This window comes from Myotis yumanensis, unplaced genomic scaffold, assembly GCF_028538775.1.
Source record: "Myotis yumanensis isolate MYYU_CA2020_CCGP unplaced genomic scaffold, mMyoYum1.0.hap1 SCAF_1, whole genome shotgun sequence".
NCBI classification, from domain to species: Eukaryota; Metazoa; Chordata; class Mammalia; order Chiroptera; family Vespertilionidae; genus Myotis; species Myotis yumanensis.
In genome coordinates this window covers 57,067,245-57,088,529 of record NW_027223752.1, presented here as the reverse complement: position 1 = coordinate 57,088,529, position 21,285 = coordinate 57,067,245, and the positions used below count along the sequence as shown (strand labels likewise).

At 39.8% G+C, this 21,285-nt stretch overlaps 1 protein-coding gene across 1 annotated transcript in view; it reads right to left on the bottom strand.

The window, feature by feature from the left end:
• Positions 1 to 9,495: 9,495 nt before the first annotated feature.
• ADAM10 (ADAM metallopeptidase domain 10) overlaps positions 9,496 to 21,285 on the bottom strand; it is a 165,145-nt gene continuing 153,355 nt past the window's right edge. Inside the window, exons 15-16 of the mRNA XM_070421866.1 lie at positions 13,712 to 13,838; positions 9,496 to 11,731 (exon numbers count right to left, since the gene is read on the bottom strand). Coding sequence (XP_070277967.1) covers positions 11,637 to 11,731; positions 13,712 to 13,838 — 222 coding nt within the window. The 3' untranslated portion in view covers positions 9,496 to 11,636. The remainder of the gene's footprint in view (positions 11,732 to 13,711; positions 13,839 to 21,285) is intronic.

The following is a 21,285-nucleotide window of genomic DNA, read 5'->3' as shown; positions in this document are numbered from 1 at the left end:
CCTGCACTGGCCCTGACCAGGGCCAGGGATCGAGCCTGCAACCCAGGTATGTGCCCTTCACCAGAATTGAACCCAAGACCCTTCGGTCCGCAGGCTGACACTCTATCCACTGAGCCAAACCAGCTAGGGCTGGTTTAAATTTTTAAAAATTTGTTTTTAATATCACAAAAAAGAAGTCCCAAGGTAGGCTGGGTCTAAGATGATGCGTCTTTTCTTTGCTCTGCTTGGCCATCCTTGGTGTTGGCTGCTGTGGTTCCAGGCAGCACACTGAGACATGACAACATCCATAAAAAGAAAAGTAAAACCCCTTCTTATGCTATTGGCCAGATCAGGTTCCATGCCCATTCCTAATCTTGGCACAGGAAATGAGACAACCAAACACCAATCATCCCTAACCACATGGCTGTGGAGAAGACACTTCAAAATCAGGGAACACCTGCTCACGAGCTAAATGTTCTCAGTTCAGCGAGCAGCCTTTCACGTGGAAATGAGAATGCTGGCGTTTGAGTGCTCACTACTATATGCAAGGTTCCTTACAAACATTCTCATTTAGTCCTCATCACAGTCCCTGAGGTGGCAAATAGTATTATCTTTCTTTCACAGATGAGGTACCTAGAGCTTAACTAACTTTTACAAAGTCACACAGTTAATGAGCCATCATTTCCCTCATTTATAATAATAAAAGCATAATATGCTAATTAGACCGGACATCCTTCTGGGCGACCTTCTGAATGAAGCCAGGGCTGCAAGGGAAGCTCAGGTCCCAGGTGCCAGAGGGAAGGCCTACTCTTGCACGAATTTCATGCATTGGGCCTCTAGTACATTCTATAAGCATATAAATGCAGCTAGCAAGGCAGTCAGCAGCAGAAAATGCCCTTGCCCTTTACATATTAATTGTCTTGGACCGGATGTGAGAGCTGTAATTAGGCCTCTACTTTAAGGCACTGTCATATTTCAGAGCCTGGTAACTAGCTAACAGTGCAAATCCTGCATGGCAGACCACTAGCTGAGCTCTCCCTAGAGCTGCTGGGATATGTGGAGACATTTGGCTTTGCCTTGGAGTTTCACCTCTTTTATTATATAAGAGGTTCAAGAATCCTCTTACAAAACAATCCTCAGATCTTATTATGGAACAGCTGAGCCCTATACATTAAACACTCTTGGCTTGCACATTTATTTTATATATTCCCTCAGGCCCTAGTCATTTTGGCTTAATGGATAGTGTTGGCCCAAGGACTGAAGGGTCCCAGGTTTGACTCCGGTCAAGGACACGTACCTCAGTTGCAGGCTCCTCCCCGGCCTGGGCCCTGGTCAGGGCTCGTGCAGGAGGCAGCCAATCGATGTGTTTCTCTTACATAGATGCTTCTCTGTCTTTCCCCGTCTCTTCCACTTTCTCTAAAACAGAAATAAAAATAAAAAAAATCAATGGAAAAATATCCTCAGGTGAGGATTTAAAAAAGAAAGAAAGAAAGAAACTAACAAGAATCTGGGAAGTCAAACAAGTGTTTCATACTCCCGTCTACGTTTGAAACTCTTTGCCATGGGGCTCTGCAGTGTGTGTTTACTTGTTTCCTCTTCCCTTTATAAAAGCAACAGATGCTCACAGAACCTATCAGAGGAAAGGATCCCAAAGGTCTCCCCAACTCTCCTCCAACCCCCAAGATAACCACTTAACTACATGGTGTGTTTCCATAGACTCTTTCATGGCAATGCACTTATCTTTATTTATTTTTAATATTTTATTATAGAAATATTCAAATATACACAAAAGTAGAAATAGTATAATGAAGCCCAATCTTCCCATTAGTCCAGCGTCAACAATCAACATTTACAATGCACTTGACATCACGGTGTACTTAGTGACTTTAAAAGTTATTCATTATAAAAAGAACCTGAGTTCATAAAAAATTCAAGCAGTATGGAAAGATAAAAAGCAAAAAAATAAAAATACTCTTCCTTTCCCAAGACCCTTAATTCCAATGCTCAGAAATAAGTTGTCAATCTAGACATGTTCTATATTTTCACAAACTTACAATTTCGCACACAAGAAATCGGACCACACATGTTCATTACTACTTGCTCTTTCACTTTCTAAACCTTAGCCTTCCTTTGGAAGTAAGTGGAGGTGGTGGGCATTCTCCAACAGCTACCGTGTCCCACTGGGAAGCACACCTAACCCAGGAATGCGGGGGAGGTGATCACTGCTTTGGTTAAGTAAATCTCTCTTAAAGCCAGAGTTACAAAACGCGTTGTGCACACACCCAGGTGTATGCAAAGTGATCCACTGGAGTATGGGGGGCGGTGGGGGGGGGGGGGGGGAGGGGAATATAACTTCCATTCATTTTTACACCATCCCTTAAAATGTTTGCATATTTTAAAACATATATACTAGTAGTGCAATAATACATTTGTATACTTTATAAACATTTCCATATGAGAGGTATGGACTCAACATTCTTCAGTCTGGAGTACAAGACCAACAAAGGGAGACCCCTGCCCCAGGCGGCTGTGTGGAGCAGCACAGAATCAGTGCTGCCTGGGAGAGTGAAGCAGGTTCCTGGCCTGTCCTCTGAAGCTCTGCCACCCACGCTCTGCTCGGTCAGTGCTCCAAGCCCAGTGAGAATCCCATAGGCACGGAGAACCTGTTCCTGGCCGGCGACCCTGCAGAAGCACCAGCCCTCTAAGCAGCAATTCCCAAAATGTTTCTGCAGACCCCAGGCTCTCTAGCGGAGGAAATAACACACGTTCACTAGTTTGGGAGTATGTAAGGCCATTTTACAGATCATGGTCAGTGTTACTAAACTAAGTACCTCATTTGAAAAACAAACACGTCAATAAATGAAAAAAGCAAAAACCTGTTTGATTTTAACTCAGCATTTCTATTTGACTCTGGAATCCATACCTACTCCCAACTTTTTTTTTCCTGAATATTTGTTTATAAACCTAAGGAACTAGAATTTTGTGGAAAAACTTTGTACAAAAATACTGATCAGGAGGTTTCCTGCAGGAAAATACCATCTACAAAATGGTTAACTTCCACTTTCCATTATGAAATAGTTGAATACCATAGATAATTAGCTAACGAAAACGCTTGTCCACACACACGAAGAACGAGGACCTCCAAATTTAACTTCCAAGTTGAGCTTTCTGAATCCACTTCCTCTGCCAAGAGTTATAATTTGTTACTTACACATTCCAAAACTAAGCTGTGCTTTTCCCATTTGCGCAAAACATGGTGCGCACATTTTATGTTCTATAAATAAAAGTGCATATTAGATTTTGAAAGAAAATTTCTCCCGGGGAGTGAGGGGCGGAGGTTGCTCTGCCAAGAGGATTTAGAACCAGAGATGTCAGAAGTATGGGTGCTGATAACGTTATGACGAGACTAACTTTTGAGCTTATCTTGTGAAATTAGCTTCATTGCCTATTTACAAAACACACTGCCTTTATTAAAACACCAATGTTTATTGAACACTTACTATAACCAAGTCCAAGGAAACAGTAATAAAGTGCAGTCCTGTAGAACCAAGAGGGAGAGGCATCCAGGCAGAGGGAAAAGCATTCCCACTGGCATGAAGTGTGGTCAGGGAACTGCCCTGAAATGTCACTGTTTCTAAAAGCTTGGGACAGGAAGTTTGGACTGGAGCAAGGCTTTTGTTAAAGCAAGTTCGTTAGAGCAAACTTTTACAGAAACTCTAAGCCTCAGCTCGAGCCTAGCTCCTTGGGGAAGTCTTGGCTCACATATGCATGTCCTCTGAGCTCCTAGATACCCTGTGTTTGTATCTTTCACAGCACAAATCCTTCTGCATTATAATTGTTGGGCTCTTTCTTTTCACCAAACTATGAGCTCCCAAGGGCATGGATTACATTCCCTGGGGGCTGACAGTGAAGATGCAGTTAAGTTGATGTGAATGAAAATTGAAGTAGCCCCTGAGAACAGATGATTCTTTCAAGAGCGTGGTTTACACGAGGCAGGATTACATTGCAATGTGGAATGTGCTATGACAAAGATGTGCAGAATGTCAGAGAGCAGATCAGAGGCACCCTTCACTCAGTATGGTAGGAGGTTTAATGTCCTCATTCTCAGTATATGGTTGTAATATCTGCCACAGTAGAAGCCAGCTCTTCAGTAAACATAGTACTAGGCAAAAATGAAAAAATCTTTTTAGAAATACACAAAGGCTAGGCTTATATATAATAAGATCAGGATTTAAAACCCTATGTAACCTCTTTTTTAAAAATATATTTTTTTATTGATTTTACAGAGAGAAAGGGAGAGGGATAGAGAAATAAACATCAATGAGGGAGAAACTTCAACCCGATGCCTCTTGCACGCCTTCTACTAAGGATCAAGCCCATAACCCAGGTATGTGCCCTGACTGGGAATCGAACCGTGACCTCCAGGTTCATGGGCCGATGCTCAACCACTGGGTCACACTGGCTGGGCTATTTAATCTCTTTTAATCCTTTATATTTGGGCTCAAGCATTACTTCCATGGGGAAACATTCCTTGCCCTGCCCAACTAGGTCCCACCTCCTCCAGTCCCAACCCAACATGATATGCATGGATCCCAAAAGCTCCCATCATAGCTTTTATCTTGGTTACAATTGCACATGTGTTCACAATTCTTTGATTGATGACCATAAGCTTCACAGGGCAGGGACATTGTTCAGTTCACTATTGTATTCCTATCATCTAGCAGAGGTGCTGGCACAGCCAAGTGCTTAAGAAATATCTGTCCAGCCCTAACCGGTTTGGCTCAGTGGATAGAGCGTCGACCTTAGGACTGAAGGGTCCCAGGTTCGATTCCGGTCAAGGGCATGTACCTTGGTTGTGGGCACATCCCCAGTGGAGGGTGTGCAGGAGGCAGCTGATAGATGTTTCTCTCTCATCGATGTTTCTAACTCTCTATCCCTCCCCCTTTCTCTCTGTAAAAAATCAATAAAATATATTTTTTTAAAAAGAAATATCTGTCCAATGAATAATTGAGGTAACCAGTCCATGCAAATCAGCACATGTATGCCATAGGAGCCAAAGAATTCCATACAGCCTATAGGATTTCAAGGGAGAAGGGGAAAAATGGTTAATAGGACAATTCACTTAATCACAAAACTAAATAATGATAAATTAATCACAACATATTGACACCTTAATTTATAAAAACTGACTTGTGTTTAGAAATATAAAGGCTAATAATATATATATATACTTAGAATGAAAAATGATGGCTTAATTTTTTCATATTACCAAATAGCCTTCACTTTTCCAAAATGTTTTCTAAAACTTATGCAATGAAAGCACTTTTTATATAAGACAACCTACACTATAGGAAATTATTCTAATTCCTCTATGTTGAGATCACACAAGATGTCTTTTTAAAGAGAGATTTCCACCTCCAGGGATCATGATCATTTCAGCAAGAGCATAATCTAGTTTACTGTACTGAGCTACTTAACATTTATTCTAATAAGGGACACACAGGTTACATATGGATAATCTGATCACACTCCCTCACATGTTTTAACAGAAAATAAACATTTTTTTTAAATAGCTAGCAATCCCCCCAATAACCAGTGAGCAAGGAGGGAACTAATGGCCTGCCTGCGAAAACTGCTGAGCGACTGATAGTTTCAAGCATTCACCCTAGCAGTTAAAATCAATCATTCCTTATAACTGGAACAGAATATAATTAATTATGTTAACTTGGCTAGTTCAAGTTTAATTCCACTAAAAAATCATTATAAAAATCATTATGAATATAGGCCATTATCATGAATTATTGCTAGAATAAAAACAGTAATGAATGAATTTCTAGAATGAATTTCTAAATGAATCTTATTCACATTTTTTAAAAACCTTTCTAATATAAACACTGGGAGAGAAAATAGTATAATGAATCCCCAAGTACCCATCACCCAACTTTAATAATTATCAATTCATGTCAATCTTGTTTCAACTATATTCCAACACACTCCCCAACTCCAATTCCTTCATTATTTCTAAGTAAACCCTAAATACCGTATCATTTTAAGCATTTGCATCTCTAAAAGGGGCTTTTAAAAATGTAACCATCACCACACCTAAAAATAACTAAAAATCCTTAAAATCATCAAACATTGTTAGTTTTCCTATTTCCCCAATGGTTTTATTTTTTATTGTTTGTTCAAATCAGGATCCAAGTAAGTCTATAAATTATACTGGTAGATATATCTCTCAAGTCTCTTTTAATGTATCTTTTTTTCTTTGTAATCCCATTGTTGAAGAAACAGGGTCACTCGTCCTGCAGTTTTCCAGTCTGGACTTTTCCTATTAAATCCCTTGTGAATTGCATCATTTAACATGTTCCTTTGTTTCCTATATTTCTATCCTATATTTCTAGTAAAGAGGTGATTAGATTCAGAGGCTTGATCAGAATCAGATTTGACTTTTGGCAGGACTGCTTCGTAAGTGGTGTATTTCCATTAGGAGGCACAAAATGTTAAGACTGCTCTCTCTTTGAAGTTATTAGAAGTCACCGGTGACCATTGTCTGAATCCATTTATTGTTGGAGGATAAAATGGTGATAATCTATCACTCTTCAATTTATCAGCTAGGATATTCAAGAGCATAATCCAAAGGTGACTATGATTTTGTGAACTATCATTAGTAACTCATGGAATAAAATAGGAGCTTCAATCTCTTGCAGATATTATCCTTACTGATGCTAAAATTACCTCAGCTTTGGCTAGTGGGAACATCAAGGTGGCTCCTGAATCTTTTTTATTTTAATCTAATGGCTTCCTTGCTTTCTGGTGATAGTGTTTTCTAGGCTCTTCTTGGGTATTCCTTTCCCTAGATCTGGAATTAGCCTTTATCCAAAGATGTCCAAAGCTAATAGTCAATTAAGGAGGAGTCTTCTACTTTTGTTTCTAATAAATTCATGTGGTATGTACCTGTGAATTTTTAAGCACGGAGCCCTCACATTTAAAAGAAAAACGTTACCTATATGACTATATGCTAATGGTGGAAGTATTCTTACATAGTAATGGAAGGAGCATAACTTGGTACATCCAGCTGGAAGACAATGTCATAATTTTTATCAATGACAGTTAAAAAACCTTTAACCCAACAATTACATTTTTAGAAATTATTAGGCTTAGGATTTCCCCTCTAGGATTGTTTAAAATAATGAACAATCTAAAAGCCCAAATGCCCAAACAACAAGGAATTGGTTAATTTTTAAATGTACAATGCATTCACAGAATGAAGTACTTAGTCATTAAAATGTAGATACCAATGTATTGTTAAACAAGAAAGGTGGATCACAAAAGTATGCATATTATGCCTTTAGCCACATGCATAGAAAAGTATATTGAAGGCTATATTCCAAAATCTTAGTGCATTGGCTGTTCTCATGTTGCCACTGCTGGTTTAGAATTTGGCATCCCTGGGTCTGTCTGCCAAGTCAAATACTACTCTTCTGCTTTCCAGTTCCATTTTGTTCTTTTCTCCAATACTCCTTGTCCTTGTTGGATTATGCTTTTTTCTTTCTCCAATTGCTATGATTATAGTGGAAATTTTAAGAAAGAGCAGAGGTTAATAAACATTTTGCTGAACGCTCCATTTTTACCTATCATCTTGTTGCTTTTTTATAGGAGAAAACACTCTGAAGAGCTTATCAGCTATAAAACATATGAATTTCTACTGAAAGTAGTGCATACATGTATATATCTAAGACACACAATATAACAGTACAGAACACACTTGTATGCTAATAATACAAAGTGTTGGATACAGAAACAATAATGCAAAACTAAACTGGTAATAAATGGAAAAAGTTTTGGGAGACCTGATCCTGTAAATCTGGATCATGAACATTCCCTCTTATACCACTGAAAACGGCTGTCCAGTTTTATAATGCTCTTGGTACAGTGACTCTCTTAGACTTTCAATTAAAGGGATTAACCAAAAAAACCCATAAATATATAACACAGGCACACAGACAACAGTGTGGTGAGATAGCCAGAGGGAAAGGAAGGAGGGGGGGTCGATGAGGGAGACAAGGGGGGCGGTGGGGAATGGGGACTGAAAGAGACTTTGCCTGGGATAGTGGGCACACAATGCAGTGTGCAGGTGATGTTTTATTGAGTACACATGTAAAACCTGTATGATTTTGCAAACCAAAGTCACCCCAATAAATGCAGTTTTTTTAAAGAAGAAATAACAAGAAATTAAAAGCCTTCTCAAGCACAAGCACCCACAATTGCACAGCTGCCAAGGACACTAATCCCATCCTTAGAGAAATAATCATTAGGTCTTAAAATGTACAGACCATAGAAACAGATGTAAGAATTTAAGAGGAGTAGTTTGCTCAACTTGGAGAAATCTTCAGTTTTCACTAATCTGTGAATATGACAAAAATAAAGTTCCCAACCACAAAGTGCTGAAGACACCCCAGAAAACAAAACTGATCAGATAAAGTTTGTCTTTCCCTTAAAGAAGTCCTTTACCAAACTATATGATATTGCCTGATATTACAAGGATCACTAAGTCCAGAAACTGGAATAACTGACTTTACTGCTGATTTTGTTTGTAAGTTGTTGCCTGAATTTAGAAAACTGGAAAAAATTCTAAATAAAATCTAAGCATTCAATTTTAAGTAAAAACAAATTTGCAATCATCTGAATTAATCAATATTGACAATTTCATGAACAAACAAAACTAAACATAATATACATTTTAATGTTTCTAAATTAAAGTAACTAAAAAGTAGGGCATGTATATTCATTTAACAAATACTACTTACTTATAATTGGCCTCAATTTAAAAAAAAAGAAAAAGAATTGGGGGCAGGGCACCATTGTGGACTTATAATTCTTTTTCTAGATAAGACTGAAATGTCAAGTCTCTCCATATTTGCTATGAATTTGACAAAGCAGAAAAATGAGATTCAAAAAATTTAAATATATCTACTAAACTATGCTTTTTAAAAAATTAGGTACTTAGCAAACTTTGCAAAATATACATTGGTATAGTAGGTTCTCAAATAACATCGTTTCTTCAACATTTCATTATAACTTTGATGAGATGTTGTAGGAACTTAACTCTAGTTTATGTCAATTAACCTCTGATAAAACTGGTTTCATTATACATTATTTTGCTTTAAGTTGCAGAACCTATGGACCAAGTTAAGTGAAGACTTAATGTCAATAAGACCAGTTTCCAAAATGCCAGCTCTTCCATCAACAACACTTTTAAACACAAATGAATAGTGACTAGCAATAATGTAAAGCAATTGAGATTATTTCAGTGTTTTAAAAATGTTCAATGTATAAATACAAAGATACCTAATTAAAATTTTTTACATGGACTCCTAACTAGAAATAAAGATATCTATACTTGTGTGGAAAGAGACAACCCTCTTTCTACTTAACAATCTTTCATTTAGGAGGAAGTTGCCTAGTGGGAAACTTCTTTTGGTAGTTCTCAGAGTTCAAGAGAATGGAACCTTCAAGTTGATTTCATCAAGTCTATTTATTAATGCATTTCAAGTTTCAAAAAACCTTACATCTTTTCACAATACTTTATTTTTTGCAATTTTTAGTAAAAATTTCCAAAGTGAACAAAAAGATACTGTATAAAACACAGTGGACATTAAACTGACAGTAGTATTAGATCTTATTTGTCTTGATCCTTTTGTTTTACCACATCTTGATCTGCCGTGGAGAGTTCAGTGCATGTATCTCTTTTCAGAAAACATTTAACTTAGACTCAAAATAAAACAGGGCAGTGTATACCTGCCAAAACCTCACCACAGGATAACATTACAAGCAAAAAATGTACATGTTCCAAAGTCTACCACACTCAAGAAGTTACTAAGAACCTTTGCAGAATAAAAGTCACCATTTTAGAAATGCAAACCCACTTCCAACCTTTGCACAGTCCAAAAACAAAGGCATTTAAATGATTTAAAAGCAATTACATACATATCTACCTACTTGTTTGTTTAGAATTATTTATAGTCTATCTGGGGTTTCATGTACAAAATTTGTCTCTAAATCATGTACAAAAGGCTGTATTTTGAAAAAAGTCACCACGTACTGTACAAGTTTACAAGGAAGAGATCCCATTATTTTCTCTAGCATTTTTGGCCTTGCTGGCTTGCGTCACATTATGAGAATGATTGTGTAAACCTTATACTCTTAAGAAAAAAAGGAAAAAAAGAAGCCAAAACACAAATTTTTTCAACTTTCCCTAAATTTGCCTCCTACATGAAGCCAGGGAAATCATAGCTATTTATGTCTAATTTAAGTGATGTAGTTGGAAAACAGAAGCAATAAATATGTCACAAGCTTAAAATATTCTTGTAATGCCCCCTTCCATTTCTGCATAGCAATAAGCCTGTTAATACATTAAATGCTTTTGCTTTCTTTCTTTAAAAAGCCAATTATTTACATCTGTTTAAAAAATAATTTTTGAATGGGACATTGTGCTGTTTCACCTCCATTGCTGTTAAAGTATTTTACGGGGGGGAAAAAATGTCAGAAGGCCTATCTACAATTTACTAGTTGAGCAAATCACTCTTCTTTAGTGGTTACCAATGGTCAGTGATGATATACAGAAAAAACTGTTCAAATATTTTGATAAAAGACACAGCTTTTCTTTTCCATATCAGACAAAAATCAAAAGCATAATTAGCATACTTTAGATATATGGAAACACAAATAAGAATCATTTCATTGGCATAATTTCTACTGAATCATGAATAAAATGTCACCTATTAATTCAAAAATGGAATTGAATTAGAAAGTTTAAAATAAGCAGAAATCAGACACTTACATAAAGAACTAACTCTGAAGTAGTATGCTGCATATGTCCAGTTTGCACAACACAACTGTGTTCTTCAGCATAGTCACTCATGTGCTCTTAGCAGCCATTTGATAAAGACAAAATGAATATCAGAACCAACTCCATCATAAGAAAAGGGTAAATTGATTCTCATTTCAAAACTACCTGTGTAAAGCATTACAGAATCCTGGACCACTGAATACCACCATTCTCTGTTATCCTGAGTATGTCAATTAAACAGTAATTTTTCATTAAGAGCAGAAAAATTTTATAATACAAAGAAACATCCATATTGCAATTTCTGTTTACAATTGCACACAGAAGTACAGTGTACGTAAGAAATACATGTCTGATATAACAAGGTATGTACATTGGCAAGTGATGTCTCCAATGTTGAGGTGGTCGAGCCTCCTAGCCTTGACTGGCAGTTGAAAAATATATATATATATATATTTCAATTTGTGATAAAAGTTTATAGAGAGCCAAGTTTGCCTGCATGTGAAGAAAATGCAGCAACGAAGAACAGGGAACACAGGGCACACAATAATATTCTAAGATTTTGTGCCATTAGGTTAAAAATATCTGTCCATAAGAAAACTGGGTTCCTTTTCCACCCCCCACCCCCAAATTGGAATTTTCAGGCTTTAAAATTTAAGTAATTCCACCTGGTCTGAGGACATGATCTCTTGCCATTTTTTTCTTCGACTGTTATTTGTGAGGGTTTAGTTTGGGGATGACTTAATAGGTGTCTCTTTGGAGTGAAGTTTCCCATTGTAGGCACTAGGAAGAACCAAGGCAAAAGCTGCAGTTAACGTCTCATGTGTCCCATTTGATAACTCTCCCGGGGCCTCTGACGCGGGGGTTGTTGAATGGGCTGTGGAGGTCTCCTCCTCTTTAAAGTGCCTGCAAGTCACAAACAAAAGTAAGATAGATTTACTGTGAGCTTTATACTCTTTAAAAAGAAAGCTGCCATATCAATAAGAAAGGCTCTAGACTGGTACTATCAATAGAAATATAATATAAGCCATATATGTAATTTTTAAATTTCAGTAGCTATAATAAAAAGTAAAAAATAAATACATTGAGTATTTTTTATTCTACTGAATCCAATATAGCCAAAATATTAACATTTCAAGACATGATCGAGCCCTGGCTAGTTTGGCTCAGTGGAAAGAGCGTCAGCCTGCGACTCAAGGGTCCCAGGTTCGGTTCCGGTCAAGGGCATGTACCTTGGTTGCAAGCACATCCCCAGTGGGGAGTGTGCAGGAGGCAGCTGATCGATGTTTCTAACTCTCTATCCCTTTCCCTTCCTCTCTGTAAAAAAATCAATATATTTAAAAAAGAAAGACCTGATCGATAAAATAATGAAATATTTCATTTTTTGTATACTAAGCCTTCAAAGTCTGATATGTCTTCTATATTTACAACACATCTCAATTGAGACTAGCCATGCTCAACAACCACAACTTTATAATAGACTAATGTGATTTCTGAGGACATGATTCATGACAAAGAAATTACTGAGTGTCTTTGAGCAAATGACTTAACCTCTCTGCAACTCTAATGCCTTGTCTGTAAAAACAGAGAAAATATCGAACTCATATAGTCTATATGTGAGGATGATATGATAGTGAATATAAAAATGCTTAACACTTTTTGTGAGGGTTCAGTAAATGGTGGAAAGGGTTTTGTGGGGTTTTTTAAGTTTTAAAGATAGAATTTGCTTAAAGTGAAATTAAGTACAAGAATTTTTCCAATAAATGATTATAATTGGAACTAAATTATAATTGGTAACTCATCTAAAAAGTGTTATGAGGTCCTTAGAAGTGCCTAAGAAACTGACAAAAATTCCAGAGGGCTAAACATTGTAAATTTATGAAAAGCAATGCTATAAAAATCAAATTTCCCCTGCTTCCCACCAAGATACTATCCCAGCATGAATACTGAGCTCTCTTGCCCTAAGGTAGGTAAATGCAGGAAAACAACTAAGGGAACATGGAGAACATTGTATGAAACCCCCTGTTTTAATCTGCTTTCTGTAGGGTAGTGAGTTGGCCTGAGGCAAGAGGAGTCAAGAGGAGTCTGTGGGAGGGAGAAGAGGCAACTGCTGTGCTTTAGCTCTGGTTCTCCTCTGGCATTGCCTTGGGACAATGTCTACCCAAAACCAACAGTGAACAGAGTGCTGGTCCAGGAGTCTGGAGGGCAGCATAAAAGTCACCAATACCTTGGGGAAGGTAAGGGAGCAATATATACGAACTAAATAACCTGAAGCAGTTGCTCCCTACCCTTTTCTTCTGTAAATCCCTGGAACTCATCTAAATCCTTCCTAGGGAAAGGATGAAGACCAAACCTTAGGAATTATTTTCAGAGATGAAGAATGGTCATTAAGTGACTAAAAGCCTCCACCCTAAGACTCTTCCACGGACTGTATTTCCCCATAAGCATCATCCCTAGGGAAAATAAGCATATGTGCCAGAAAATCGCTGATAAACATGAACATTAAAAACAATAACAGAAGCTTAGCTATTAAAACACAAGGACCAATAATCTAAAACAAAAATAAAAAATTTTAGAATATGAAAACAAAAATTAAGAAAATAAGTGAATAAGTACCAAGCAAAAACAAAACTTTCTAAGGTCTAAATGTTTTTAGACACTCTGGGTAGATTAACATTAAACTGTCCGCCATTAGCTAGACTGGACTGATTAAAATAAAATAAAATAAAACAACACTTAAAAATAAAGTAAATAATGCATCTAGTAATCCCATTCTCAAGGAGAAAGTGCTATAAAATCAGTTACTAAAGACTCATTCATAATTCAATTCTTCCTGCTGAATTGTTCTGTGTTATAAAAATACATACCTTGCTCAAATTGTCTTACCTGGAAGAGGTTTAGGAGGAGGCAACTTTGGATTACTACTTGGAGTATGAACACTGCATATCTTAATAAATCCAGCCATTAACATGATCAGGGCAATTCCCATAAGCAATACTGCCCACCAATTATCCTAGAAATAAATAGATTTTCAATTTTAGAATATTTATCTATACATATAAAAGCCTAAGTGACCATCCAACCGTTCTACCATCCAACGGTAGCTATGATGTGCACTAACCACCAGGGGGTAGATGCTCAACACAGGAGCTGCCAAGCTGCGGTGACTTGGCAGCTGCGATTCTCGGGTGACACACCCCAAAACCAGAGAGGAGGGAGCCCAATTTCAGGGTATGTCACCCAAGAACCACCCTCTTGCAATCTGGGACCCCTTGGGGAATGTCGGAGAGTTGGTTTCGGCCCAATCCCCACAGGCCAGGCCGAGGGACCCTACCGGTGCACAAATCCATGCCCTAGGCCTCTTGTATTATATAAAATACAGAATAGAATATATTACACTTTAATTTTTAAAGAACATTTGTTGGCTGGAAGTTGTATAGATATCATATATTAGCACATACATATTAATTTTTTAAGTATAAAAAAAGTATAAAGGAGAAAACAAAAATTACCCATAACTTCACTTCCTAAAGGAAATCACTCAATCCTATTTTCCTATCAGTCTTTTTTCCATATAGCTATGTCATACACATGGATAAACACAAAACTGGGGTCATCCTGGATATAAGTTATACTGTATTTTTCTATGGTGTTAATTATTTTCTGGTTTAAATATTTCCCCTTTTTTGGTCTACTACTCATATAGACTATGCTATGTTTGCTTTTATACGCTCCACTGACTTGAAGGTATATTACTTTAAATTCTACTACTGCACAGATTTTTATACTCTTTCCATTTTTTTCTACTCGTCAAAGTTAAGACTAAAGTTTTACCTTTTTTGAGGCTCCCTTTTCTTATTACTCTACTTCTTTTGCAATTTGAGACCCAGTCTACTGTTGTAAAATTATTTTAATATATCTTAATTTTCATTCTATTATGCATATATATCATAGTGTCTGTTATATACACTGAGTGGCCAGATTATTATGACCACCTGACGGTTGTAGACAAATTAGCTATAATTTCACGATGAAGTTGCTAGAGGGCCAGACCATTATAAATAGGGAAGCGGTTGTTTACCATGACAGTAGAAGTGATTTTTTTTCTGAAGATATGGGTAAACAACGCGATTTAACAGCCTTTGAATGTGGGATATATTTGAACGTGAATGGCCAGATTATTATGACCACCCATCAGTACTTCGTTGGGCCACCTTTTGCCTTCAATACTGCAGCAATTCTTCTTGGCATTGACTCCACGAGATGTTGAAAGGTGATGTGAGGAATCTGTCCAGTTCTGTGAGATTTGATGGTTGTGGAACCAGCTGCCTGATGGCTCGTTTAACTTCGTCCCACAAATGCTCAATTGGATTGAGATCTGGTGATTGTGGGGGCCACCTAAGCAAGGTAAAGTCTCCCTCATGTTCTTGAAACCACTCCTGCACAATACGAGCACCGTGGCATGGCGCATTGTCTTGTTGAAAGAAGCCATCTCCACTGGGATAAGCCATCAACATGATAGGATGAACCTGATCAGCAATGATACTTAGGTATGTTGTGCTATTCAGACATTGTTCCACACAAATCATGCCAGGAAAACATGCCCCAAACCATAACACTGCCCCCACCAGCTTGAAGGGTTGTACTCATGCATGTGGGGTGCATGCTTTCATGCTGTTTCCGCCAAATTCTCACTCTGCCATCTGCATGATGCAACTAGAAACATGATTCATCAAACCACATGACTTTTTTCCAATGCTCAACTGTTCAATCCTTGTGTTCCTATGCAAACTGGAGATGTTTTATCTTGGTAACTGCAGACAGCAAAGGTGTTCTAACAGGCCTTCGGCTTCCATATCCCATACCAGTGTATGGTTAATTTGCCTACAAACGTCAGGTGGTCATAATAATCTGGCCACTCACGTTCAAATATATCCCACGTTCAAAGGCTGTTAAATCGCATTGTTTACCCATATCTTCAGAAAAAAATCACTTCTACTGTCGTGGAAAACAACCTGCTTCCTTATTTATAATGGTCTGGCCCTCTAGCAACTTCAGCATGAAATTATAGCTAACTTGCCTACAGACGTCAGGTGGTCATAATAATCTGGCCACTCAGTATATATAAATTTATCTAAAGGTTAATGGTCTTTTTAATATGAAAAGTGGAGGATGTACATACTCTAGAAGCAGGCAAACTTTATTCAGTCTAAAAAGGGCCTAAAAATTTTACTTCTAATTTAAATCATATTAAACAAGTCAATTAGCTACACAAAGTAATAACCTTCAACGTTTGAAATAATTTATAGGCAAGTTACTGTTTCCATTCTTAATAAATTATAAGTCTATTTTGTAATTCAAAATATTCAGATTTTAACATACCATGTACAAAATAGTCACAACTTTAAAACTATGAACTTTCACATTGGCTTAACACAGACTGTTATAATACATATATAGTCATTGCTAATTATTACTAATTAGAGGCCTGGTGCATGAAAATTCATGCACTGAAGGGGGGTCCCTAGGTCCGGCGTGTCCCCTCTCACAGTCTGGGAGCCCTCAGGGGCAGGAGGCAACCCAGCGATCAGGGGAAGGCAACACCCCCATCACACCTCTGCAGCTGCCACTGCCGGCAGCGCAAGCCTCGGGCGGCCCTGGTTACCTGAGCCTCGGGTGGCCCTGGGCAACTGGGCAGCCAACATCCGAGGCTTGCCTGCGCCTCGGGCGTCAGCTAGGCAGCCGACATCTAAGGCTTGCCTGCACCTTGGGCGTCAGCTGGGCAGCCACCATCCGAGGCTTGCCTGTGCCTCAGGCCGGCCCTGGGCGGTTGGGGGGCTGAGGGGCTGGGGGGCTGAGGGTGGGTCCAGCCACACCGTGCACCCGACCCCCTCCTGCTGGGCTGAAAGGACTGTGGGACTCCGGCGGTAGGCACAAGGAACGGCGGGTGGGTCTGGCCGCATCATGTGCCTGCCATCCTCCGGGCAGGGCTAGAAGGACTGGGCGCCGCCATCTTGTGGCTATGGGCATCGCCATCTTTGTGACAGTGTGACGGTCAATTTGCATATTCCCTCTTTATTAGACAGGATAAAAATCTCATTTAAGAAGATTTTTTTTTTCTGATCTGGAGTCTTACAAACAGCCTATTTCTTTATCCATCAGTAACAATGTAATTAAAGTAATAGAAACGAAAACAACAATGCATGCTGTCGCAAAATACCCAGGTCACTTTTCTGTATGTGAAAAGCCTTTCCTATATTTACATATTTTTAATTTGTTTAACTTTGAAGGAATCTCTAACTTATTGAAAAGTTGTAAGTATAACACAAAGAACTTTTTAAAAACTGGAACCATCTAAGAGAACATTGCTAGCATGATGCCCTGTTATACCTAAACATTTTAGTATATAGTTTCTACAATATTAGGGTGTTTTCCTAGATAACCACAACACAATCATCAATCAGGAAATTAGCAGAGATACATTACTACCACTTAAACCTCAGACCCCACTCAAGTTTCACCATTTGTCCTAATGCCATCCAATTCAGAATTACATGTTGCATTTAATCTCCTGCAATCTAGAAAAATCCCAGTCTTTCCTTGGTTTATATAATCTTGACACTTTGGAAGAGTATAGGCTAGTTATTTTGTATCAAAATGTCCTTCAATTTGGATTTCTCAGATGTTTCCTTATGATTAGATTCAGGTCATACACCTTTGGTAAGAATATCACAGAAGTGATGCTGTGTTCTTCTTACTGCATCCTATCAGTTGATACATGATTTTAATCTCATTATTAGTGATGTTAACTTGATCAGTTGACTGAAGTGTTGTCTGGCAACTATCATAAAAATACTCTTTTATAGTCACTGAGTATTTTGTAGGAACATAATTTGGAACTATGTAAATATCCTGTTCTTCATCAAACTTTTAACTTATTCACTTAATTATTCCCTTATGCTTTCCTATTTTACACAATTTGTTATAATCCATTACTATGATTATTGTGTCTTTTGAATATGCCCCACAATTCTTTGGGCACTTTATTTTCTGACACAAAGCAAAAGTTCTAGGTTCATCTTGTTATTTCCCTGCCCCAGCCCTGGAACCAGCCATTTCTCTACCTCGCCCTGGTTCCTTTTAGAACTGCCCCTCCTATGCAGACATCCTCCCCAGAGCATTTGTACTCTTATCCCAAGCTGGCTGCCCCTTAATAGGGCACCCTTCTCACCCTGCTTGGCCTCTAACACCCCATCCCATAGTGGTCTTCTTCCCCTTCATCACTGCCCCACTCTGGTTAGGCTCCAACACCCTACTCTGTGCCACTGTAGCTCCCCCATCTGGTATGAATGCCTGCCTTGGCTGGCCTCACCTAATGGCTTTAGAAATGAACTGTTCAAGAAAAGAGAGCCTTAATGCTGAAAGACTTAGTTTTTTAAGAGAAGCTACAAATCTAAATTTTTATGTGAAATCTATTTTTAAATGCCAGCAACTCAAATTTTCTAAAAACAATATATACACCATTCAAGACATGTTTACACAGCTGAATCTGGCTTGGAAACCATAGTTTACAATCCACTTTTCTGAGCCATTTCTTGTATCCTACTGAGAGTGCCAGATAGTTTTTTTGGGTTTCTATAGAAAATAATTTTCAGCAAACTGTTCTCCTTATGAATTTTTAGGATGATATTCTCTTTCCCTTATTATATAAATTTTCTATAGTTTCCTGTTAGGTTTTTTTTTTTTTGCATTATTCATCCTCAAATAATAAATTCACTCTTTATCAGAAGTGAGGCCTTCCCTCAGCCTATCATGTGCTAACTGAGTTCTCTCTTCACTCTGCCTACTGTCACATGAAGAACTATAAGCACAGCTTCTGCCCTGTTCCTACCATCCAGAAGCCTTTAAAGTATGCTCTTTAATGAAGCAGGACTTTCTTCTACCTCCACTGTCTAGAATTCTGACACCCTGATCTAGTAAAATACATAAAGATCCAAAATCACCAGTGTGTATGTGCTCTTCCTTCTCTACACCAATGATTCTCAACCATGGCTGCACATCAGAATCACCTGGAAAGTTTTTAAACCTCAGATACCAGACCAAATCCCAGACCTAAATGGAGTAGGGAAGAGATTCTAACATCAGTAATTTTGTTACAGCTGCCCAGATGATTCCATTAAACTGAGAGCTACTGGTCTCTACCAGGGGTCAGCTAACTTTTTCTATAACGTTTCCCATCTGGAGATTCAATCAACCACAGATAGAAACAGTATTATTTTCAATCCACAGATTCAGAAGGCCAACTATATGCACTCTTCTGTGTCACCTATTTAATAAAGATGTAATATGCAAATTGGTCCTAACAGCATCACAGTAACAACCAATTTGCATATTAACAGGCCAGCAGGAGGCTGCGCATGCAGCAGGGGGGGCTTTCTGTGCCCGGGAACCCACAGCGGCGAGAGTCAGGCCTGGGTCCATCACCAGTTAGAAGGCATCTCAGGGTGAGGACCATCACCTCAGCCAGAACTCAAGATGGTCACCTGGCCTGGCCTGGCCCCTCCTCAGAGGCAGCCCCTTTCCTCCATGTTCACTGCAGAGGACAGACAGGGATGTCTAAGAGGCTGGGGCCATGGTGCCCCATCCCTACCCAGCCCCCTACCCAGCCCTCTGTCCATGCACCTCAGAGAGATTGGATGAGGAAATGGCCAGGTTTGGCCCTGACTTTACCCACTTATGTTACTCTTGAAGGTGCCTTTGCCACAATGTGAATAAACTGTCACCTTTTGGAATAGGGGCTCATACGAAAGTCTGCATTCCCAACTTTTCTTGAAAACAGATCTATGTTCTGCAGCTGTGGCCACCGTCCTGAGACCAGATCCTGTCTCTGGGAATCAGGAGGCACTGGAATGGAGGCCCTCCCTCCCCTGTGCCCTTTTACATTCAGGGATTGAGCTGAACTCACTTTGGGGGAGGCCTGGCAAGGGTGACAGGTGTCACAGATAGAAGGATAGAGAATGGAGAGGCAGTCACCATGCTCGGTCCTACCCTGGGTGGGGTCAGGCAGATGAAGGCCGGCCAGCCCGCCCCACAATTGGGTGAGATAGAGTCCTCTGTGTCCACCTCTCACCCCATGGGCCCAGCCATTCCCCTCAGCTTCGGGCAGCCCTCTGTGTTCCATGACAGCACGCTCTGCCCTCACATGCTGCTCGCCCTAAATAAGAAGAGAGCACTTGGCCCACAGACAACTACACAAAAAGATAGGGCTCACAGTTGGCAAGTGCAGTGGCGGTGGCTGGAGCCTCTCCTGCCTCCATGGCAGCGCTAAGGAACAGCGAGCTCCGTGGTAAGGAGCAGCAAGTAGACGGGCAGTAAGGAATGAGGGGTCCCGGACTGCAAGAAGGATTTCCAACTGTTGGCTTAGGCCCTTTGGCTTAGGACTGTGAGAGGGTACAGGCTGGGCTCAGGGACAGCCCCTCCCCCCCCCCCGACCCACTGCACGAATTTCGTGCACCAGGCCTCTAGTTTTAAATAAGGAGCTTGAGCATCCCCAAATCTTGGTATCTGTTGGGGGTCCTGGAACCAATCCCCCATGGACAATGAGGGATGACCGTATTTACAAAAACAGGGAGCAGATCAGATATGACCCCTGGGGCATCATTTGTCAACCCCTGTTCTACAGCCACATACAATACATTAGTTAAATGGCTACCATTCAACACTACTAGCACCTCAGTTCTATCTTTCTATCCTACTAGTTGCCTGAGAGTTTTGGGGGCAGCCATGAGTACCTAATTGGCTGTAGAAAGAAAAGTCCTATGATTGGGAAGAGCTGCTCAAATAATCAGCACTCACATGGTAAAGAAATGGTTCCCATCCCTGAGTAGATCTAAGAATTATCACATATGTTTATTAACATACTAGAGGCCCGTTGCACAAAGATTCGTGCAATAGGCCTTCTTTCCCTGGCTGCCAGCACCAGTTTTCCTCTGGCAGCCGGGACCCAGACCTTCACTCTGGCCACCACCTTACATCTCCGCTCTGGACACAGTCTTCGCTGCGGGTGGAGTCTTCAGTCTCCGGCCAGAGCTACTCCTGTAGCTCCTTCTGTCCCCCACCCTCTCCCTCATAGCTTGATCACTGCTTCGCCTACAGACCTCGCCGACGGGTTCCTGGGTCCCAGGGGGCCGCCTTGCCTGCGGCCTGGATTTCCGATCACGATCACGGGCGGCAGGCAAGGTGGCTCCTGGGTCCCGGGGGGCCGCCTTGCCTGCAGCTCACCTTTCCAATCACGATCATTATCACGGGCAGCAGGCAAGGCGGCTCCTGGGTCCCGGGGGGCCACCTTGCCTGCGGCCTGGCTTTCCAGCAGCTCCTGGAGTCGCACACGGGGGCCTGGATGGTGGCTCCCGGTGTTCCGCCCTGCCTGTAGTATGCAAATTAGCTGCCATCTTTGTTGG